This window comes from Bos indicus x Bos taurus, chromosome 20 (assembly GCF_003369695.1).
Source record: "Bos indicus x Bos taurus breed Angus x Brahman F1 hybrid chromosome 20, Bos_hybrid_MaternalHap_v2.0, whole genome shotgun sequence".
Lineage (NCBI taxonomy): Eukaryota > Metazoa > Chordata > Mammalia > Artiodactyla > Bovidae > Bos > Bos indicus x Bos taurus.
The window spans coordinates 39,931,781-39,956,298 of NC_040095.1; the positions used below are offsets into that span (position 1 = coordinate 39,931,781).

Genomic DNA, 24,518 nt, shown 5'->3' on the forward strand with positions numbered 1-24,518 from the left:
CATGAACCTCAGTTTAAAGAGGAGGTGTTTTGGGGACATCCCTGATGGTCCCATGATTAAGACTCAGTGCTTCCACAGCTGGGGGCACGGGTTTGATCCCTGGTCAGGGAACTAAGATCCCACATGCCATGCACCATGGCCAAAAATAAATGAAGAGAAGGTGTTTTTAATCAATGAAAGAAAAGCTATATGAAAATAACTAAGTGTTAGTAAAGCATAAGGGCTTGTTTTCTTCAAGAAAATTAGAGATACCAAGGGAACATTTCATGCTAAGATGAGCTGGATAAAGGACAGAAATGGTATGGACCTAACAGAAGCAGAAGATATTAAGAAGAGGTGGCAAGAATACACAGAAGAACTGTGCAAAAAAGATCTTCATAACCCAGATAATCACGATGGTATAATCACTCATCTAGAGCCAGGCATCCTGGAATGTGAAGTCAAGTGGGCCTTAGAAAGCATCACTACAAACAAAGCTAGTGGAGGTGATGGAATGCCAGTGGAGCTATTTCAAGTCCTTAAACATGATGCTGTGAAAGTGCTGCACTCAATATGCCAGCAAGTTTGGAAAACTCAGCAGTGGCCACAGAACTGGAAAAGGTCAGTTTTCATTCCAATCCCAAAGAAAAGCAATGCCAAAGAATGCTCAAACTACCGCACAATTGCACTCATCTCACACGCTAGTAAAGGAATGCTCAAAATTCTCCAAGCCAGGCTTCAGCAATACGTGAACTGTGAACTTCCAGATGTTCAAGCTGGTTTTAGAAAAGGCAGAGGAACCAGAGATCAAACTGCCAACATCTGCTGGATCATCGAAAAAGCAAAAGAGTTCCAGAAAAACATCTATTTCTGCTTTATTGACTACGCCAAAGCCTTTGACTGTGTGGATCACAACAAACTGTGGAAAATTCTGAAAGAGATGGGAATACCAGACCATCTGACCTGCCTCTTGAGAAACCTATATGCAGGTCAGGAAGCAACAGTTAGAACTGGACATGGAACAACAGACTGATTCCAAATGGGAAAAGGTATACATCAAGGCTGTATATTGTCACCCTGCTTGTTTAACTTATGTGCAGAACATCATGAGAAACACTGGGCTGGAAGAAGCACAAGCTGGAGTCAAGATTGCCGGGAGAAATATCAATAACCTGAGATATGCAGATGACACCACCCTTATGGCAGAAAGTGAGGAGGAACTAAAAGGCCTCTTGATGAAAGTGAAAGTGGAGAGTGAAAAAACTGGCTTAAAGCTCAACATTCAGAAAATGAAGATCATGGCATTCGGTCCCATCACTTCATGGGAAATAGATGGGGAAAGAGTGGAAACAGTGTCAGACTTTATTTTTTTGAGCTCCAAAATCACTGCAGATGGTGACTGCAGCCATGAAATTAAAAGACGCTTACTCCTTGGAAGGAAAGTTATGACCAACCTAGATAGCATATTCAAAAGCAGAGATATTACTTTGCCAACAAAGGTCCATCTTGTCAAGGCTATGGTTTTTCCATTGGTCATGTATGGATATGAGAGTTGGTCTGTGAAGAAGGCTGAGCGCCGAAGAATTGATGCTTTTGAACTGTGGTGTTGGAGAAGACTGTTGAGTGTCCCTTGGACTGCAAGGAGATCCAACCAGTCCATTCTGAAGGAGATCAGCCCTGGGATTTCTTTGGAAGGAATGATGCTAAAGTTGAAACTCCAGTACTTTGGCCACCTCATGCGAAGAGTTGACTCATTGGAAAAGACTCTGATGCTGGGAGGGATTGGGGGCAGGAGGAGAAGGGGATGACAGAGGATGAGATGGCTGGATGGGGTCACTGACTTGATGGACGTGAGTCTGAGTGAACTCCGGGAGTTGGTGATGGACCGGGAGGCCTGGCGTGCTGCAATTCATGGGGTCGCAAAGAGTCGGACACGACTGAGCAACTGAACTGAAGGGCTTAGTGCTTAGGCTCTAGAATCTGAACCCAGTACCACTATTTCCAAGATGTGTAACTGTATACATCTTTTTAAGACTCATTTATCTTTCATAGAATTGAGATATTAACATATTTTTAGATTAAATAGAGTTTTATATGTAAAGCCCTTAACAGAGCCCATGGCACACCAAAAACTCTTAATGTATTTTACTCATTTTTGCAAGTAATTGTCACAGTTTTTCCACTGGACTGAGTTATCACCATGAGACGATCCTGGCCGTCAGTGTTTAGCACCCTGGGAAGGTGAATTTATCACCCTGCAGGTGCTGATGGACTTATTCCAGTCCTGACCAAGGCACAGGGAGGCAGTGTATGTTTCCCAGGACTGAGTGAGCTAACAGCAGGTCATAATCGGACTCTAAATTAGAAGGAACTCAGGCAAAATTCTCTTCCTGACACACTAATTACCATTGTAGCTGCAAAGAGCCAAAAATAATTAATATATTTTAGGTTAGGTCTGTTCCCCAGAGTGGGAAAAAGTTTGGCTAATTTAGGCCCCAACAGCCCCATGGCCATTTAATACAGTGGTTTTCTGGTCTGGCTGCCTATTAGAATCAGCTGGAGAGCTTTTAAAACCCATACTGATATCTGGCTCTATCTCCCCCCTATTAATTCAGAAATCACCTGGATGTGGAGACTAGGCGTTCGTATTTTTAAGACTCCTCAGGTGATTGCCATATGCTGTTAGGGCTGAGAACTTTAGTCATCAAGAAATGAATGTGATGCTAAAATTATCTTTTAGACCTAAATACTTTTGCCTGTATAGAGACTGTCTTTAGCTTTTGATGGAAAAAGCAAGTAGTTTGAACAGAAACATAAGGGGTGTAGGATATCTCTCTTGAAGCCAATTAAATCAGCTTAATAGAATAAGTCAGATTCTCTCAGCTTGCTTTTTTCTTTCTAGAAACCAGTTAAGGTCTTTTAGAAACATTAATTACTTTATATCTATACCACACTGAGATAAGTTTTTAAGCTGAGAAATTATGTCAAATCAAATTTACCTTAATAGCCTGAATGCAGTTTATCTTTTAAAGATCCAAATTGTAGTTATTTTCAGCTTTTGTTAGTCTTGTTATTCATTTACTACAGTTTTTTCAAAGGGAACTGAACATGTATTGAAAGGAAAAGTTATACCATCAGAAAAAAATGTATATGGTATCTGATTCATCTTTGTGTATATGAAAATGCTTGCTTATGGTCATATAAATACCTGCTATAGTTGCTTATACTCATATATTTAGCTATTTTGAAATAATGATGTTTGCCACCATTTTGGCATGTTAGATTTGCAGATTTTGTTGTCAAGGGGATTATTGAATGTTGATCAGAACTGAATTTTTTTAGGAGAAGTAACTCTGCGTTCCTCTCCCATTTTTTTAAACCTGTCCTGAATTTCTAAGCTTCTTTTTTTTTCTATTTATTGGATTTTTTTCTACTATTTCATTTACCCTCTGTATCTACACAAGACTAAGATTTTAAGTGGTATTTGCAGTAAATTATTTTCTCCTGTCCTTTTTTGGGAAAGATTTACACTCACCTTCTGCTAGATTTTTTAGCGTTAATGGATACAGCATCCTCAGAGTTCTTTCTCGTTTAAAAATATGTATAAATTTGCTTTTTTCTTGAAGGACACTTGACTGGGTACAAAATTTGGGGCATCACACTGTCTTTCCCCCTAAATTTTGTAAATATTGCTCTTCTCTCTTCTGCTGTTGAATTCTCATATGAAGTACAGGGCTGGGCTAATATCTCTCCCTAGGTAACTTGGTATCTTCCTTTCTTTTTATGTAATTTACTTTTTATTGAAGTATAGTTGACTTACAGTGTTTCAGGTATTTAGCAAAGTAATTCAGTATGCTGTGCTGTGCTATGCATAGTTGTTCAGTTATGTCCAACTCTTTGCCACCCCATGGGCTGTAACCTGTCAGGCTCCTCTGTTCATGGAGATTCTCCAGGCAAGAATACTGGAGTGGGTTGCCATGCCCTCCTCCAGGGAATCTTCCCAACCCAGGGATTGAACCCAGATCTCCCACATTACAGGTAGATACTCTCTGAGCCACCAGGGAAGCCCAAGAATACTGGAGTCAGTAGCCTATGCCTTCTTCAGGGGATCTTCCGGACCCAGGAATCAAACTGGGGTCTCCTGTATTGTAGGAGGGTTCTTTACCAGCTGAGTTACCAGGGAATGAATATATATATATATATATATATATATATATGCTTTTTCAGATTCTTATCCACTATAGGTTATTACAAGGTATTGAATATTGTTCCTTGTGCTGAATAGTAGGTAGAGATCAATAGGTAGCATCTATACAGTAGCTTATTGTTTATGTATTTCATTTAGGGTAGTATGTATCTGTTAATCTCAGATCCCTAATTTATCCCTCTAGCCTCTTTCCCTTTTGGTAGCTAAGTTTGTTTTCTGTGTCTGTGAGTCTATTTCTGTTTCATAAATAAGTTACTTTGTATCATTTTTGTTGATTCCACATATAAGTGATATCATGGTATTTGTCTTTCTCTAACTTACGTCACTTATATGACAATCTCTAGGTCCATCGATATGGCTGCAAGTGACATTATTTCATTCTTCTTTGCATGCGTGTTTCTTCATATGTCCAACTCTTTGCGACACTATGGACTGTAGCCTGCCAGGCTCCTCTGTCCATGGGATTCTCTAGTCAAGAATATTGGAATGGATTGCCATTCCCTTTTCCAGGGGATCTTCCTGACCCAGGGATCAAACCTGTTATGTCTCCTGAATTGCAGGCCAGTTCTTTACTACTAGCGCCCCCTGGTCTGAGTGATATTCCATTGTACATATACACCACATTGTCTTTATCCATTCATTTATTGATGGACATTTAGGTTGCTTCCACACCTTGACTACTATAAATAATGTTGCTATGAATACTGGGGTTCATGTGTCTTTTTGAGTTAGAGTTTCTCTGGATATATGTACAAGAATAGGATTATTGGATCATTTGGCAACTCTATTTTTAGCTTTTAAAGGAATCTCTGTAGTGTTCTCCAGAGTGGCTGCACCAATTTGCATTCCCACCAATGATGTAGGATGGTTACCTTTTCTCTGCACCCTCTCCAGCATTTATTATTTGTAGACTTTTCAAGGATGGCCATTCTGACCAGTGTAAGGTGATGCCTCATTGTAGTTTTGATTTGCATTTGGCTAATTAGTGACGTTGAGTGTATTTTCATGTACTTATTGGCTATCTGTTTATCTTCTTTGAGAAATGTCTATTTAGGTCTTCTATTTTGTTATTTTATTTATTTATTTTTGCTGTTGAGCTGTATAAGCTGTTTGCTTATTTTAGAAATTAGTCCCTTGTCAGTTGCCTCATTTACTAATATTTTTTCCCATTCCATAGGTTGTCTTTTCATTTTCTTTATGGTTTCCTTTGCTGTGCAAAAGCTTTTAAGTTTAATATGGTCCCATTTGTTTATTTTTGCTCTTGTTTCCATTACTCTAGGAGATGGATCCAAAATAATATTGCTGTGATTTATGTCAAAGAGTATTCTGCCTATGTTTTCCTCTAGGAGTTTTTGAGTATCTGGTCTTACACTTAGGTCTTTAATCCACATTGAGTTTATTTTTGTATATGATATTAGAGAATGTTCTAATTTCACTCTTTTACATGTAGCTGTCGAGTTTTCTCAGCATCACTTATTGAAGAGTCTTTTCCCCATTGCATAATCTTGCCTCCTTTTTCATGTTAACTGACCATAAATGCATGGGTTTATTTCTAGCCTTTCTATTCTCTGAACTTCTAAGCTTATTTATCACAGATACAAATTTAAACAATGACTTTCAGGATGTCATTTATTTTTAATCACAAGTATGACATGCAATAAGCTTTTAAATATATGAACAGATATTCCCACCCCTCTTCCTGCTATCCCAGCTTTGCAGTCTTACCTGCTGTCTTAAGACAGGATACCAATCTTCCAGATCACTCACCCTTTTGGTAACCAGTTCTCTGACTTTCAGTTCCTTTGCTCTTCCCTTTTCTCCCAGTCAGTGCAGCTTTGGCTTCATTTCCTTCCCAAACAGCCTTGATGCCTTGAACTGTCATATCAACCATCCCTTGATCTTCTCTTAGCCATCCATCAGCCTCTCACCCTAGGACCCTGATTCTGATCAACCCACCATAATGATTTTTGCTCTTATAATAAGTTTACTGTACACTTCTTAAAATAATAATTTGCCTTTGTGAATTCCCTTATAAATTAGTGTCTTTTACCCCCACTGAGTCCTCAGGCTTCCCTGACAGTCTTCCCACCTGTCGTAAATTAGCTTCCCTTCTCATTGCTCTCACAATCTTTCTGACTCCTCTTTGTTCTCTGTCATGGCCATTTTGGCCAACTCAGTGATTGGCTGAACACCCAGGTGGCAATTTCTCTGGGCCAAATATCTCTCCAGAAGACCAGATCCAGGCTCCTGACCCTCAGTGTTATGGTAAGAAAGTATTACTGCTGCTGTCCCATTTGTTAAAGGACAATGTCATTTACCTGTTCTCAGTTAAGCGTAACTGGCCCTATCTTCACACTAAAGTTCCATTGGCTGGGAATGAATCTCATCTTGGAACCAGGCATTCTTCCAGTCTCTGCCTTTGCCAAGGGACTGCAGAAAGAAATAATGACATTCTCAGTGGATTAGGTCAAGGCACCAGTTGGTATTTCAGTCTTGTTATATGAGAATTTCCTAAGTAAAACAGTGTTAACTCATGATGAAAAATGAGAATTAGGTAAGAAAATATGTTACTTATTTACTTACATAGGAGTAAAAGCCCCACTGAAAGACTGGGACCTGATTTCTCTATGTAATACTCAAGATAGGATACTCTTCAGTTCAGATGACAGGGCCAAGAATTGGTGATACACCTCTGCACAGGAAAGGAAATAGCCATCAGAGTAAAGAGGCAACCTACAGAATGGGAGAAAAATTTGCATACTATATATAAAATAAGAAGTTAATATCTAAAACATATGAGAAACTCCTACAATTCAATAGCAGAAAAATAACCTGATTTAAAAATGAACAAAAGACTTGAATAGACATTTCTCCAAAGAAGATATGCAAATGGCCAACAGATATGTGAAAAGGTGCTCAACATCATTAAACATGAGAAATACAAGTGAAACTCATGAGCTATCACCTCACAGCTGTTAGGATGGCTGTTACCAACACATATGAGATAGTGAGTATTGGTGTGGATGTGGAGAAATTGGAATCCTGTGCACCGTTGGTGGGAATGTACAGTGATGCAGCCACTATGGAAAAAAATAAAAAAATTAAAAATATTTAGTTTTAATTAAATTAAAATATTTAATTTTAATTAAATTTAAATATTTAATTTTGATTAAATTAAAATACTTAGATACATATTTAACTTTAATTAAATTTAAATATTTAGTTTGTGATTAAAATTTAATTTTTACCGTAAGACCTAACAATTCCAGTTCTAGGTATATATCCAAAGGAATGAAATCAGGATCTTAAAATGATATCTGGACTTCCAAGTTCATAGTGACATTATTCACACTAGTCAAGATATGGATGGAAACAACCCAGATGTTCATCAATAAATGAATGGATAAAGAAAATGTGGTATATGCATATCATAGAATATTGTTCAACTTTAAAAAAGAAGTAAATTCTGTCATTTTGGCAATATGAATGAGCCTAGGAACGTTATGCTAAGTGAAACAGGTCAATCGCAGAAGGACAAATGCTTCAAGATTCCACATATAGGAGAATCTAAAATAGTCAAACTCACTGAGGCAGAGAACAGTGGTTGCTAAGGGAACAATGGAGGGTTGCTGTTCAACAAGTATAAAGTTTCATTTACGCAAGATGAATATGGCTTGAGCTTTGCTATACAATGTATTGCCTGTGGTTAACAACACTCTATTGTTCCCTTAAAAACTTATGAAATGGGTAGATCTCATGTTAAGTGTTCTTACCATACACACAAAAAAAGGGACACAAGAAAACTTTTGGATCAGATGGATATGTCTATTGCCTTAATTGTGACGATGGTTTCACAGGTGTTTGTATGAGTCCAAACTCATCAAATTATAAAATTAAATATATATAGTATTTTACATATCAGCTACACCCCAAGAAAGCTGTTTAAAAAAAAAAAAGAAATAGTGATAGGAAATTAGAGTGATTTCCTTTTGTAAAGAAATGCAGCCTGTGGGGTGGCTGTCTGACCTCCTAAGAGTCACCGGGAGGAGAGCCTTCCTGGAGTCGTTGTTGCATTGGTGGCAGCAGCACAGCCCACTCTGACCTGCTGAAGGCAGAAAGACAGTGTTATCCATCGTAGCCCTGTTGCCAGATCACAGGGCACGGAAGAAAGGGATGTCTGTTCATTTTTCCTTGAGAGCCTTACAGGTTCTGTGTAGTCAGGAGGATGGGCTTCCACCTTCCAAGCCTTCGGTTCTGTACTCAGTTCAGCGTTGACTGTGCTGTGCGCGGCTGCTGGAGGAGCAGAGGGTGAAGTCTCCACCAGCACCATGTGCTGTGCTCTGGGTCAGCATCTGACGGGGGTGTGTTTCCTTCCCCACCCCTGCCCCCCGAGGGATGCAGGCAGATATTGGTGGAGGAGAAAGATGCGCTCGAGGTGTTTGTTTTTCTGAACTTCTTTCCTTTTTCTTCATGTTTTCCCACTATTTTTTGGCACTCCATGCTGCTTGCAGGCTCTTAGTTCCCCAACCAAGGATTTCACCCATGGCCCCTACAGTGGAAACTCAGAGTCTTAATCACTGGACCACCAGGGAAGTCCCTCTTCATATTTTTTAATCCATTCCCCTCTTGGTACAGATGTTTAAAAACACTTTACTATGTTGCAAAGTATGTTTCCCTGGCTCATTCCAAATTAGTGAAGAAATGAAGTCGCTGGGAATAGGATGTGTAAAGTTTAGCTTATTAGAAGATGATCAAGCTTGACATAAATACATCACTTGTGAAGGGCTGGCATTTTACCTATAGCCACTAAAGGCACATATCCAGACTGTTTCTTTCCTTTCCATCGTGATTAGTGTGATTGAGTTTTTTAAATCTCTTAGCATTTTGTGCGGAGAAGGCAATGGCACCCCACTCCAGTACTCTTGCCTGAAAAATCCCATGGATGGAGGAGCCTGGTGGGCTTCCGTCTATGGGGTCGCACAGAGTTGGACACAACTGAAGCGACTTAGCAGCAGCAGCATTTTGTGTTTCCCAATTGAGTCAAGTGGCACAATCTTCAAACATAAAGAACGTCAGAGATGGTTAAACTGAGGAATGGTGCCATTTTCTATCTGTGGGCATTCATCCTCTATTTAGCTAGTGGAGGGAGAATATATTTAAAGACCTAAATGGTTATTCCTTTCAGGTGATTCAAGGTGGCTTTAAAGTAAGAAAGGAACTTATCTTTGAGAGAGAGAAAAAAACTACTTGGGCACAATTCTTCTTCCCAAACAGAAAAGACAAATCCCACTAAGAGATTATGGTGTGTTTTTCCCTTTTTCTATCATTGAAATGTGGTTAAGGAATACAAGCCATAGAAAAGAGCCAGCAACAAAGGACTTCAGCGGAAGCTCACGTGTTTCATGACTTTCCATCTGAATGTTACCATTCTTGGCTATCTGATGCCACCAAACACCCCAAGTTTAATATTCTCCTTTCCAGTATGGATATTGGATGGGAAAGACTTGGTTGTACTGGTAGGCAGAGGAGAAGGAAGATGGAGAGGGAAGGATGATGGCTGGGAAGGACCAACAGACAGAACACTGAGAAAGGATCGGGTCCAGGGCACATGAGCAAGATTAGTCCTGGCTCAGGGGAGAAACAACCAGTTTCTCCTGTGTAGTTGGAAGGAAGGAGGTCAGGATGGCTGGGATACTATAAGTGTGACGTGTAGTAGGGGCTGGGGTCATAGGAGGCTCCCAAGAGTCTGATGTGGGTCTGCACGGCCGAGATCTCATCCTGTGTGGGACTGGAGTGGTCTCAGCATGAAACCAGGAAAGTAAAGGGAGTGAACAACTGACTATAGGTGACAATGACTATAGCCATTGCATCATCCCTGGGAATCTCATTAGAGAGGAGAGGGCATGAGGTTTGCACATCTGAAAGAGATTCGCTGCTCCAATGACTCTTGATTCCAAGACGTTTTTCACTGTTTTGTTTTTGAAACTGTTTTCAATTCTGCTTCTGGCTCAGGGGAAACCGCAGACCCATTCAGTGCACATCTCGTTTCCCTCTAAGCAGTGTTTCCTTTATCATCAGTGGATGCTTTGAGTATTGCTCTGGCCGCCACCAGGAAAAGGAAATGTGTTTTTATAGACTCCATTTCTATTCTTTATTCTTCTTTGTGCCATGTACTGGAGAAGGAAATAGCAACCCACTCCAGTATTCCTGCCTAGAGAATCCCATGGGCAGAGGAGCCTGGTAGGTTACAATCCTTGGGCTTGCAAGAGTCGGACATGACTTAGAGACTAAACCGCCACCACCAACTGCCATGTACAAGTCAGTGGTCAGTATTTCTGTGTCCTAATCCATGTGAGTTAGTGTTTTAGGGCACTTTCCAGTTGTTTCTTGGACACCAAGTATGTATCTTGGCCACCAACTCTGTAGTCAATACTTGATATAGGAACAATGACTAGCGTGTACATTTTGTATGTAACATAACAAGTGTAAAACACATCTACCTGTCGTCAGCCCTGATCTCATCCAGAGCAAAGGGGAAAGAAGAGTCAGAGGTCCAGGGCAGCCGTGGCATCTCCTGCCCGTGTCACTCACCCTTAACCTCTCTTCTTCGCAGATGGTCGGCTGCGATTATGAGATCGACTCCAACGCCACAGAGGACCGCTGTGGTGTGTGCCTTGGGGATGGCTCAGCCTGCCAGACTGTGAAGAAGATGTTTAAGCAGAAAGAAGGATCTGGTAATAAACAAATAATTTCAGTGGCAGGGGACTGAGGATGAAGGTCAAGATGGAGTACTATTTTTTTTTTTTTAGCAGATTGTAACTTTTTAAGCAGATTGTAACTTTCACAGAATTCAAAATAGATATAGCCTTGACTACAAAGGCTCCTTGGCAGTTGTAGAAAAGGGATTGATTGCTAAGTGACTGCAGGAAGCATTACTTTGCACTAGGGATTTAAGATGGTTGAGTGGCTGCCCACAGGACCAGGTTTAATAGTGTGATCCCTGGGAGAGGATCCAGGGCTGAAGGCCAGTGGACCAAGACCTGAGGGAGAGAAGGGATGAAAAGTTGGTGGAGGAGGATGCAGACATGGGGCAGGTTCCATAATTGAGAGCAGAGAAGCCAACAGTGGGTTTAAAGGCAGAAGAATCAGGATGTAGCTTTAGGACCAGAGGAGAAGCAAGGCAGGGTTACTTCAATTTGCTCTTATTCCCAATCCCTTCCCATAAGAGGGTCTCTCCCAGTGGTGCCTTAAGTCTCTCCAGGTGGCTTCTCCCAGCTAACATGCCCTCCTTACCCACACCCCACCCTTACTTCTCCATGATTACCTTTTTTGAGATTTCTTCCTTTAACAGCTTCAGGGTACTAATGATCTTTGGGGTTGGAGAGCTCATCACCCTCGCTCCTCCCCAGAAATAACCAGACAGGAAGGGAGTGTCATTAAGCCAGTTACATTATATGGGAGCCAGTATGGAAGTTGTTATACTTCAGAATTTTCCCTGCCCAGGAGAGAAGGAGTTGAGACAGTACAAGGCAGCTCTCATCAATCATTGCTTGAGGCTACTCTGGGGAGGTAAGGGGTCCAGTGGTTGATTCTCTGGATTCCAAGGAAAGCAGATGCTGGGAGTAGGGAGGCCAGTGTGCTCCACCCAGGTAGAGATGGGACAGTACCCCTGTGTCCGGGCTGGGGTGACGCCCAGGGCAGAAGTCGGATCCTGGGGCACCTCCCTTCTAGACATGCTTACCACCTGGGATGAAGTGACTAAGTTCGCCCAAGAGATTATTCATTAAGTGACCTGTTGTTCTCTAGTACACATAATAGTGGATAACCCAAATTTAACTTCCATCCCCATTTTTTGATCTTTGGCTATTGAACCAGGAAGGTAAAATTGTAAAGTGAAATGCTTGTCCTGCCCTTTCAAATTACCGTTGCGGGATTATATTTCATGTCTACTATTTGAAAGCTTTATTATGCATGAGACATCTTTTGCATTTTACTAAGGATGTGAATGACAACCCATTTATCTTAAGTGTATGGTCAAGTGTCCTGTGATAGCTAATATTTATTCAGTCTTTACAAAGGTGTTATGTAAATGATTTCGTTATTTAGATATGACCTTATTTACTTGGATTAGTAAAAGTCAGACTTAAAATTGCATTCCTTTATTTAACCTCTGTTTTCTTTCTTTTTTGTGGGGCTTTGTATCTTTGGCCTCAGACGTGGTATGCTTTTAACATAATGGTGTGCATGCTTAGTCTCTCAGTTGTGTCCCACTTTTTACGACCCTCTGGACTATAGCCCACCAGGCTTTTCTGTCCATGGGATTTTCCAGGCAAGATTACTGGAGTGGGTTGTCATTTCCTTCTCCATAACAGAGCTTCCCTGATAGCTAAGTTGGTAAAGAATCCGCCTGCAATGCAGAAGACCCCAGCTCGATTCCTGAGTCAGGAAGATCCACTGGAGAAGGGAATAAGCTACCCACTCCAGTGTTCTTGGGTTTCCCCAGTGGCTCAGCTGGTAAAGAATCCACTCGCAATGTGGGAGACCTGGGTTCAGTCACTGGGTTGGGAAGATGCCCCAGAGAAGGGAAAGGCTATCCACTCCAATATTTTGGCCTGGAGAATTCCATGGACTGTATAGTCCATGGGGTTGCAAAGAGTCGGATACAAGTGAATGACTTTCACTTTCACTTTCTCCATAACGTTATGGTAACTCCTTTGAAAAGCATAGTTTTCAGTCTCAAATCTCTACCACTTAACCTTTTAAGCCCTTAGGAAATCAGGCTTTAGTTCTGGGATCTCATCTCTGCCCTGGTGTCCTAGGGGTGAGGAAAACGGACCAGAAACATCTTGAGTTTCCCTCCCTCTACCACACCTATCTCAGAAACTGCAGTCCATCTGGCTGTATGCCCACCACTAAGCATTTTTATCCCCATTGCCTTTCTGCTTTCTGATAGCTCTTGGCATCCAGAGAGTGTGTCAACTTTATGCTGTTTTTACCCTGATGGCTTTCTCAAAGCCCTCTGGCACGGCCACCCACAGCACAGTGGAGAAACCCAGTAAGCACTCATTCTAAACTCTGTGGCATCAGTTAGGGGTCTGTGTTCCATATCCCCACTGGACACTGGCCAGAACCCACTTTTGCTACATGCCCGATAAAGTTGGAAACATTGTAAAGAAGCTGGCTGCTACCACCACCACTCCCAGATTGAGTGAGGCTAAACAGTGATGGAAAATTTTGTGAAAGGGTATCAGATTGTATTGGAGAGGATGATTTATGCAAAGGCCAAAGTCAAAAGAGAAAGTCCCTCTCCTGGAAGACACCCAATGTATTAGTTATTTTCTGTACTTGTTTACATGCTATCTTGTGTTGTTGCCCTTTTTCCACCTTATATTGTATTCTTTTTTTCTAACACAATGCAATCTGAAGGCTGAATTGTCTTTCAGGCTTTTTCTCCACTCAGCCCCAAATCAGCAAACACAAAGGATATATATGAATATATGAATATATATATATATAGTAGGTATTCAATTTACTCATGTAAATTTCAGTGAAAAAAGTCTTTCATAGGGTGGATTCTATATTCCTTTGCCAATAAAAGAAGCAAATCTTTATCCTCTAGTTATGTTGACGTAATATCTCAGTAGGTATTTTCTCCTGGATGTCCAGCCTGTGGTTTTGCTGGAGTGTTGTAACTCTTTTGTAGCACGAATATTGTTACAATACTGCATACCCAGTATTAAAATATTGGGTTTTAGTCACTTTCTGATTCTAGCCCAAAGATTGTTATTCATTTGCTCAGTCATATCTGATTGTTTGCTAACCCATGGACTGTATCACACCAAGCTTCCCTGTCCTTCACCATCTCCTGAAGTTTGCTCAAACTTGTGTCAATTGAATCAATGATACCATCCAATCATCTCACCCTCTGTCATCTCCTTCTCTTCCTGCCTTCAAACTTTCCCAGCATCAGGGTCTTTTGCAATGAGTTGGCTCATTGATGAGCCAGCCCAAAGATGGAAATCTCCGAATCCTTCCTCTTTTTGTGCATGTCCTGAAGTATTCTTTTCTCTTTGTCTCTCCACCTAGAGCTGCTGTTGTTGACAGCAAGCTGGTCACAAGGGTCCCATTTGCCCTCAAGAGTCTGTGGCTTGTGACAGTTCCTTCTGGATAATTATTCCCAGAGCAAGTGTGTGTTCATAGCTGCAACATGGGACTGTGATTGATGGAAGATGGCTTTGTTATTCCAGGACTTGTGCATTAGATCCCCAGAGCCTTGCTATCACTGTTCTTAACCATGACCTTGAAAGAAAACCAGGTATCTTTCTTCTAAGGGAAGTAAGAAACACCATCAGGCAACATTGAAAAGAAATGAACTTGGGCAACAGGTGCAGACTAGCTCTTGTGGCAAAATTATCTCCATGACTAGGAAATAACAAGAATATGTGCTCAGTCACTCACAAGGAGTCAAGAATCCTTCAAAGCTTGCATGGCCAGACTGATCCATGGCTTCTGCCTGAGTTCCTCTCTTTTTGTCCTGCTTTACTCTGGCTGTCAGCTTTTTATCCAGAAGTATAGGTGAAAAAGTCTGCATTAGAGATGTCCATGGCAGTCATACCCAATACCTCCTCCTCTCTGGCTGCTGCTGCTTTTGATGATGGAGGCATGAAATACTGGTCAAGCCTTTTTCTATATTTTTTGTGAGTGCTTCTAAGAAACAGAGAGGATGATGTGGAGTTGAAGTATGCTCAGAGGCAAAAAGACTGGGTTACTGGTCTAGATTGCCATGGACCTTGGGGAAGCCACCCCTCTGGGCCATTTCTGAGGCCCCTTCCAATCCTCCATGGTATATTTTGTTGTCCCCCATTTCCAGCACGAAGGCTGATCATTTGTTGATATCTAAGTATTGAAGTTGGGCAGAGTTTTTCGGAGGTGTCTTTATTCATGGCTACCCTGGAATGTCCCAACAGCTGTTTCCATCTTTCTCTGGGAAGAGGAACTCTGCTTAGTAGATCTGATGCTGCATACTAGATGGTGACATCTAGTCCTTTAAGTAAGACCATGCTTGGGGAACAAAAGGGCTATCCTCTTGTAGACCCTCCACAATAACTTCTATTTCCTCTCATGGAGAAAGAGGAAAAAAAAAAATGGCATCAGGTGTAGCACATGGTTACTGTGATGGAAAGTGTCTTCAGTTTGAAGAACTTAGGCCCAGAGTACAGGAACTCCCTGGCTCATTTGTTCATTCACTTACTTGCTCTTTTACTTGAGAAACTTAAACTGAGCACCTATTGAGTGCTTGGCATGGGGGACAGAATAGTGAATAAGATGGTAACTCTTCCCACTGCTTGTTTCCTCACACTATCTGGGTGATGGAACCACCAGGAATCAACTGTGACATTTCGCTCTTAGGGAGAATTTAAATTAGGAGTCTGTTTCAAAAGGAAGTTAGGAGAATATAGAGCCATCTTCTTCCAAGGGCACCCTGGGCTTGCCACCCAGAGCCTTGGCCTTCATCCCAAACTCCTGCAGCCCATTCTCTTTGGTTTAGAACACTGACCCCTTGTTGCCCAGCTCCTCAGCATGATTTATTTCCTTCTGCCTAATCTCCTTGATTCTATAATACTCACTTACCTTGATCTTTAATATTCAGTTCAGTTCAGTCGCTCAGTCATGTCCGACTCTCTGCGACCCCATGAATCACAGCGCACCAGGCCTCCCTGTCCATCACCATCTCCTGGAGTTCACTCTGTCTCAGGTCCATCAAGTCAGTGATGCCATCCAGCCATCTCATCCTCTGTCATCCGCTTCTCCTCCTGCCCCCAATCCCTCCCAGCATCAGAGTCTTTTCCAATGAGTCAACTCTTCACATGAGGTGGCCAAAGTACTGGAGTTTCAGCTTTAGCATCATTCCTTCCAAAGAAATCCCAGGCCTGATCTCCTTCAGAATGGACTGGTTGGATCTCCTTGCAGTCCAAGGGACTCTCAAGAGTCTTCTCCAACACCACAGTTCAAAAGCATCAATTCTTCGGCGCTCAGCCTTCTTCACAGTCCAACTCTCACATCCATACATGACCACTGGAAAAACCAGTGCCTTGACTAGACAGACCTTTGTTGGCAAAGTAATGTCTCTGCTTTTGAATATGCTATCTAGGTTGGTCATAACTTTCCTTCCAAGGAGTAAGCGTCTGTTAATTTCATGGCTGCAGTCACCATCTGCAGTGATTTTGGAGCTCAAAAAAATAAAGTCTGACACTGTTTCCACTGTTTCCCCATCTATTTCCCATGAAGTGATGGGACCGGATGCCATGATCTTCGTTTTCTGAATGTTGAGCTTTAAGCCAACTTTTTCACTCTCCACTTTCACTTTCATCAAGAGGCTTTTGAGTTTCTCTTCACTTTCTGCCATAAGGTTGGTGTCATCTGCATATCTGAGGTTATTGATATTTCTCCCAGCAATCTTGATTCCAGCTTGTGCTTCTTCCAGCCCAGCGTTTCTCATGATGTACTCTGCATATAAGTTAAACAAGCAGGGTGACAATATACAGCCTTGACGTACTCCTTTTCCTATTTGGAACCAGTCTGTTGTTCCATGTCCAGTTCTAACTGTTGCTTCCTGACCTGCATACAAATTTCTCAAGAGGCAGGTCAGGTAGTCTGGTATTCCCATCTCTTTCAGAATTTTCCACAGTTTATTGTGATCCACACAGTCAAAGGCTTTGGCATAGTCAATAAAACAGAAATAGATGTTCTTCTGGAACTCTCTTGCTTTTTCCATGATCCAGCAGATGTTGGCAATCTGATCTCTGGTTCCTCTGCCTTTTCTAAAACCAGCTTGAATGTCTGGAAGTTCACGGTTCACATATTGCTGAAGCCTGGCGTGAAGAATTTTGAGCATTACTTTACTAGCCTGCGAGATGAGTGAAATTGTGCGGTAGTTTGAGCATTCTTTGGCATTGCCTTTCTTTGGGATTGGAATGAAAACTGCCCCTTTCCAGTCCTGTGGCCACTGAAGAGTTTTCCAAATTTGCTGGCATATTGGCACTTTCACAGCATCATCTTTCAGGATTTGAAAGAGCTCAACTGGAATATCTTCAATATTAGCTAGCTCTTTCTGCGAAGAAGGGAATGGCACCCCACTCCAGTACTCTTGCCTGGAAAATCCCATGGGCGGAGGAGCCTGGTGGGCTGCAGTCCATGGGGTCGCTAAGAGTCGGACACGACCGAGCGACTTCACTTTCACTTTTCACTTTCAGGAAATGGCAACCCACTCCAGTGTTCTTGCCTGGACAATCCCAGGGACGGGGGAGCCTGGTGGGCTGCCGTTTATGGGGTCGCACAGAGTCGGACCCGACTGAAGCGACTTAGCAGCAGCAGCAGCTCTTTTCTGGTATTTTTTAAACTTCTTGCACTTAATCCATTGACCTCCTAAAACCACCCTTCTGGACTCCTGTGGCCTTTATTGGCTTCTCTTGACCCCTCCAATGCCAGGTCCTCTGACCACTAACCCAAATCCTGGGCTTATTCTCACGGACCTGCTTTGTTCTGATGCTGGCAACAAGGGACCACATTCTCTGAGCACCCTGGAACTCTCCTACGACTAATTGTGTCACTTAACTCAGGACCCAAACCACCAGCCTTGATTCCTACCTCCTTGATTTAGTCCTAACCAGAATATGCTCAACTTTTGTTTAAAATCTTTTTATGGAACTAGAACAGTTACCATATAAAGTTCACCTTTAATTTTATATTTTAAGTACACATTTGCATATCTATTGAGTAGATTTGATGCACATAGTAGAGTGACTTTAAGTCTTTCAGCACAATACTTAATTCAGTTTCCACTGTCTAATATACCTTACGTACAGTTTTTCATTTCTACAATTCAGCATGCTGAAAAAAAGGTCTAGAGTCTAGAGAGCAGAAGAAACACATAGAATGTTCTTAAACTCTTGCTATTAGCATCCATATCTTTCTTTAGAAGAGATTCCTGGAATGGAGGAAAAGCAGCAGCTGCCTGAAATTGTGTACCTGACCCCCTAGATCCCATCCTGTATTGGTTTTGTGTGTTTATGTGCTTAATACTTCTGGCTGCAGCTCCCTAGGTTCTACCACTGATCTTCATGGTCAAAAGATTAAATTCACAGAGAGTTCAGAATTGACAAAAATTATAACTTCAATGCCCATCTTAATTCCATAATGAAGCACATTCTGGACTTTGGCTTGGGGCCTCTAGGCTCTGTGACAAACTAATGTGATCATGAATATGAGCGGAGCCCACTAAGAGCACTCACAGCACAGGTCGGGGCTGTGGCCTCAGTGTTGAGTGCAGTGTCTGTACAAGTCTGGGCAGTGGGACTTGAGATGCTCTTAAGAAGAAATGATATGGCTTCATGACTCAGAGTTGCTCCTAGGCTGTCCCACAATATTCAGTTTATTTCCTATTGATTTAGGAGAGAATAGGGACCATTCTAGGGCTTCCAGGATGATGCTAGTGGTAAAGAACCTGCCTGCCAATGCAGAAGACATAAGAACACTGGTTTTATCCCTGAGTCAGGAAGATCCCCTAGAAGAGGGGATGGCAACCAGCTCTAATATTCTTGCCTGGAGAATCCCATGGACAGAGGAGCCTGGCAGGCTACAGTCCATAGGGTTGCAAAGAGTCAGATACGACTGAAGTGACTTAGCACAGCACAAACGGGGCCATTATATGATTTTAGGAAGGTGAAATGACATGAGGAGGTCAGTGTCATAGAAAGCCTAGTTTGCCAATGACATACAAAATTACCTGGAATAGGAGAGCCCAGTGCTGAGATATCAACCCAGGTCCAGGAGATGAGGGCCTGGACTAAAGAAGTTCATGTAAAGGGGATGAGACTCACATAAGAAAACATCCCAGAGACAGAATTGGAGGCAGAAGTTAGGAGATAATGATGAGAGAGGACATGGCTTTCTTGAAACCATATTTACCAAAACACCACCTTTACTTGGAAACTGTCCTAAGTCACACTTTCTGGGAAACCTTGAGTTGGAAGGAATAGGGAGAATGGACACTCTACACAGAAGTTCTCCCATCAGAAGAGCTGAAAGACCTCCTGGGCTCATGACTGTGGGCCTTTACCCTGGAAGTGTTCAGAGTCAGGAAGCCTCCATCTGTCCACTCGGCTGTTTCCACTGGTTTCTATTGGGTTGGCCAAAAAATTCACTCAGATTTTTCTGTAAGATCTTATGGAAAAACCTGGATGAACTTTTTAACCAACCCAATAACAAAAGAATCACAGTTGCTTATGGTGTGTTCCATGACTCCAGGCCCCTTCTACCCTCTTTTAAAATAATTGAGGCTAAAGTTCCAAATCCGGAGCAGTTTAATTCTCAAAGAGATAGCTGATGAATACAGTTATATGTGGCTCTTCCTCACTGTGATTTGTGAGCAGGTCAAATGCGGGTTTGAATCTGAACCAGACACCAGTGTGTCACTGCCATCAAGCCAGGCTTCAGAAGAGTGATCTGTCTTTCCCAGGTGAAAAAAACATCTTTCCTCACAGAAACCATGACATCTTGGCCTGCAGTGAGGATCGTCTTGCTTGCCACAAACTGACAGAACAAATTTTTTTAAAAAAGGAAAAGGCAATCTGGTAGTTGTAGATAAATTGCATGGGTTAACAATATGACCCCTTCATAAACACATTTTTATTTGAAGTGACAGACTGGAAACAAAATAAGCCAGTGAGCAAATCCCTTTTTTAGAATAGTTGGATAAGATGCATATTAGCACCAATAATCCACTGTTGCTCCTATGATATGTCCTCAGAAGTGAGGCCGGTCTTCTGCCCCATCCTCAAAGGTCCTGAATATTCTTTTAGCTTGAGATGTTTTAGATTCAGGGATGGTTTTTCCAGGTGATCTCCGTGGACAAAGAAGAGACTTTTTCTTTGAGGTCAAGATTATGTGTTTCCACTTTCCCCAACACTGGTACAAAAGGATAGTGTTTACTGGGAAAAATGAAAGAAAAGTGATTTGCTGAATGAATATATTAATCATTCTTACTACTTGAGGGATATTCTTACTAACCCTGACATAGAATAAATGTCTCAATAACCCTTCACCTCTACAACTTTTTTATATAATTCTCATTTCTGTAAAGAAGACCCATGAATATGAGACATTTAAGGGGACTTTTTTCAGCTCTGTTCTACCAATCATACTTTTTCATTAAAAATGCTATTTTAGGTGTTTAACAAATCCTGGTTTTAGATGTGTGTGTGTGTGTGTGTATACACATATATATATATACATATATATATATTTACACACATACATCTGTGTGATGTAGCATAGATTGCCTCCTCTCGTGAAAACATTTCTTCATTCTGTAGATAGACAGATGGTCATTCCCTTCCACCTAAATGTCCATTAACAGTGTGTTGGTTAAAAAATGGGTTTATGTCATTTTGGCAGTTGTTAAAATGCTCAAAAAATGTGAAAAGATGTGTAAGGTACATTAAATTTAAAAAGCAATAGTTAAAATGTTCATATAGTATGATATCACTTGTTTAAAAAAGCATGTGTATATGTGTTTGTACGTGTAAAGAAAGGTTTTGAAAGAGAATCCAAGAGACTATTAAGTGCAATTATCTTTGGGATTTAAGACTAGGGGTGGAGGGAAATGGAAACTTTTACTTTTCATTTTACACTCCTCTCTATTGTGGGCTATTTTGTCACGTGTAAAAGAGTCTGTGGATATGTTATTGTTCTTTTTAAATCCAAATATCAGAATTTTATTTTTTGGGTTTCTCTTTGGTGTTCTTTTGCAAAAATATATTATAAATATGTATTACTTTTGCTCATGGCTAAATCTGCCTCAGTGTACATCTTCTGTCTACAAACTGTTCAGAAGCAGATATTCTATTCAATGAAATCTTTTATTTTAAATTTAATGTACTTCCCCTTTTAATATGGCAGAATCTACACACAATAAATATTTCTAATTTTAATATTTGTAAGTGGAAGATAAAAGGCAAACTCTTGGGGGTTGTTTTCTCATCTATTTCTCATAGCTTTTTAATTTTGTTCGGTTTTTTGTTTAAGACAAGGGATACGGTGGTTATCATACTATTTAATGGGCTTTCCAGATGACTCAGTGGTAAAGAATCCACTTGCTAATGCAGAAGACAGGGTTCAAGCCCTGGGTCTGGAAGATCCCCTGGAGAAGGAAATGGCAACCCACCCCAGTATTCTTGCCTGAGAAATCCCATGGACAGAGGAGCCTGGTGGGCTACAGTCCATAGGGTCTCAAAAGAGTTAGTCACAACTGAGCGACTAAACAACAGCATACTATTTAATGCCAGTTGACTTTTCTGCATGAGCTCTGCCGTGAGAAGCTCTGCTATGGCGGTAGGAAGCAGTGTTCCAAAGGCTTTTTAAACAATTGCATCACCCTCAATTACATGGGATAAATATTTTGCCCTGCTCGTTGTAAATTAGTGGTTTTGACCAACTGTCTCAGGTGAGTTTGTAAGGGCCTAGTACTTCATGCCCTACACTTTGGTTCCTTTGGATGGCAGCTGCCAGTTTGAAAAATAGAGCTGAAGTTGTGGTCTGTACCCAGCTTCTGAGTAAATCATTCCTGCTGGCCTGTTGTGGGTTTTAACGCCCAGGACTCTATGCTGTGTTCATGTCTGAGGCAGAGAAAGCAGTCAGGGCGCTTTTAGGTGACAGGGATGAGGGCTTGCTGGTCAGTCAGAATAAAACCTAGGATAATTCTGGTGGGAAATTACCAGGATGATCAAGATCTTAAAATCAAGTTTTGTATGGAAAAAGTAAAGGAACAAAGAAACTGTAGCCTAGAAATGGGCAAAATAATTGATTATCAGCGCTAGGAAGGATGCCAGACATCATCTCATTCAAGCTCCTTCCTTTTACAGATGACATTCAAAGCAGTTGAATAAGTTGATGGCCATCATGGAGCTTATTCGTGGTGATGCAGAAACTAGAACTGATGTCTGACTCCCATGCCCAGTACTCCTTTCCCAGTGCCTTCCCCAGAGTCTTTCCTTTCTATCACAGCTACGAGGTGATGAACATATGCTTCTTATGTTCTTAAGAAACATAAATAGGATGAATGCATAAAGGGCTTAGGTTAGAGTCTGGCAAAGAGAGGAAACCCTTCATGTTTTAATTCCATTTCTCGCCTTTAGGTCTCCTACCACAATAACCAATAAGCGAGGGTAAGACTGTAGCTAGAATTGATCATGGTCTTTAAGTGGATGTTCTGTTTTTTGAATGTTGGATTAGAACAGATGAGAATAAAACATAAGTTTATATTTCATCAAAACATAGGAAAATATGAAAAAAAAAAAAACCTTTTTAATGAATATAATTGTCCAGCAATATAAAAAGCTGGGCTCAGAGCTGAGTTTCTCATCATAAGTTGTATTCAAGTGTGCCAGGTGGCAATCAATCCAACATTCCCTACAGAATTCTCTTAATGAATTTAAGCTATGATTAAATTATTTCCTCGTCTGTCTTTAATTTTCGGGCAAAGAGGATAAGGCAAAAGATGTAGCCACTGCAAGTGTTCAGGAAGATTAATCTGATAGCAGCAACAAATGGGGAAGCAGAAATGCAAATGGGAAGCTGGCTAGGGGCTGTAACATTTTGAACTATCAATAGGAAATCACAGAAAAATAAATGCTGGATCAACCACAAAAGCTTCAGAATCTGATCTGCATTTATTTCACCTCTCCTCTCATAAAACTGATTATGTACTGAGTCACAAAGCTCCTGAGATTTCTACTCATGGCCAAGCTCCTTAAAGTTCCCCATGATTAGTGCATTTGCCAGTCTCAGTAACCACCCAGCAGGAAGACAAGGGCACTAAATGGTGGAGATGCTGGAAAAAGCATGAATAAAGGGTTGGAAACAGACTGTGTTCAGCTAAGCTTGCATGCCTCTCTTTTCTCCTTAGGTTATGTTGACATCGGACTGATTCCAAAAGGAGCCAGGGACATACGAGTAATGGAGGTTGAAGGAGCTGGAAACTTTCTGGCCATCAGGAGTGAGGACCCTGAAAAATATTACCTCAATGGAGGATTTATTATCCAGTGGAATGGGAACTACAAGCTGGCAGGGACCATCTTTCAATACGACAGAAAAGGAGATCTGGAGAAACTGATGGCCACGGGTCCCACCAACGAGTCAGTGTGGATCCAGGTAACACAGAAATGAAGGAAACTGCTGACATTTACACTAGTTAGGATCTTTGTAATTTTCTTTTCCAAAGTATTTGCTAGAGGATATGGCTCTAATGGTAAAGAACCTGTGTGCCAATGCAGGAGACATAAGAGATGCAGGTTCGATCCCTGGGTTAGGAAGATCCCCTGGAAGAGGGCATGGTAACCCACTCCAGGATTTTGCCTGGAGAACCAACATAGAGAGAGGGGCCTGGCAGGCTATAGTCCATAGGGTCGCAAAAAGTCAGACATGACTGAAGTGACTTAGTACACCTTCATTAATAATCTTTAAAGCTCCTTTTAGCAAGGAACAAGGGGGGAAAATCCTTTATTGCCTAAAATTGCTGCAACTCTCATGATGGAATGCCAGGGGCCCTAAGATCGTCCATGGAGGTCAGTTTCCAGTATGGTCAATGCAGGCTATTTATTTCAGGATGAATTTTTCCTTGGATATGAAAATGACAGCACCAGTCTATGTCAGCCTGTTATGAGTTTTCAAACAGCTTTCCAGCAGTGGTGATGAACTGACATGGTTCTTTCACGTGTTCTCATGTGGTTGTCCTCAAACAAAAGATTTGACTTTCTAAAACCCTTGGAGGAGAAATATATTTAGATATAGGATATGCTCTTCAAAGGCAGAAGTGATTTGTCTACCATACTGGCAAAGAACTATAGAAAAGGAGTGGGATAATTATACCAGCAGAGGCAAGGCAGGTTGGGGATTACGAATGGCCCAAGAGATAGTGACATCTAACTATATTCAGAATTTAGAGGTAAGTCATTTCAGAACCAGAGATCAGAGCATTCACAGAAGCTAGAAGTCAAGGCTTGACAGCCATGATCCATAAATGTCAGGAAACCTTACATTTTAGAGGCCCACCAGGGAAAAAAGTTTTATATATGGGGACCCGCAATTCCATGGAGCAACCAATCCACCATCTCTAATGTAAGATAAATCTATTTCAAACACCTGATAAGTAGATTGCTGCAGGAGAGGGAAAGGAGGAGAAGGTCCCAAATTCTGATTACAATTTTATGCTTTGGCTAAAACCCATGACCATTTTAACCCCAGAATTATATGCTGTAAAGAAATCAGCCTAAGA

At 41.3% G+C, this 24,518-nt stretch overlaps 1 protein-coding gene across 1 annotated transcript in view; it reads left to right on the forward strand.

Moving 5' to 3' along the window:
* The window catches only part of ADAMTS12 (ADAM metallopeptidase with thrombospondin type 1 motif 12), a 392,745-nt gene that overhangs the window by 259,527 nt on the left and 108,700 nt on the right, over nt 1-24,518 (forward strand). Inside the window, exons 14-15 of the mRNA XM_027520036.1 lie at nt 10,800-10,920; nt 23,151-23,395. Of these exons, the coding sequence (XP_027375837.1) occupies nt 10,800-10,920; nt 23,151-23,395 (366 nt within the window). The remainder of the gene's footprint in view (nt 1-10,799; nt 10,921-23,150; nt 23,396-24,518) is intronic.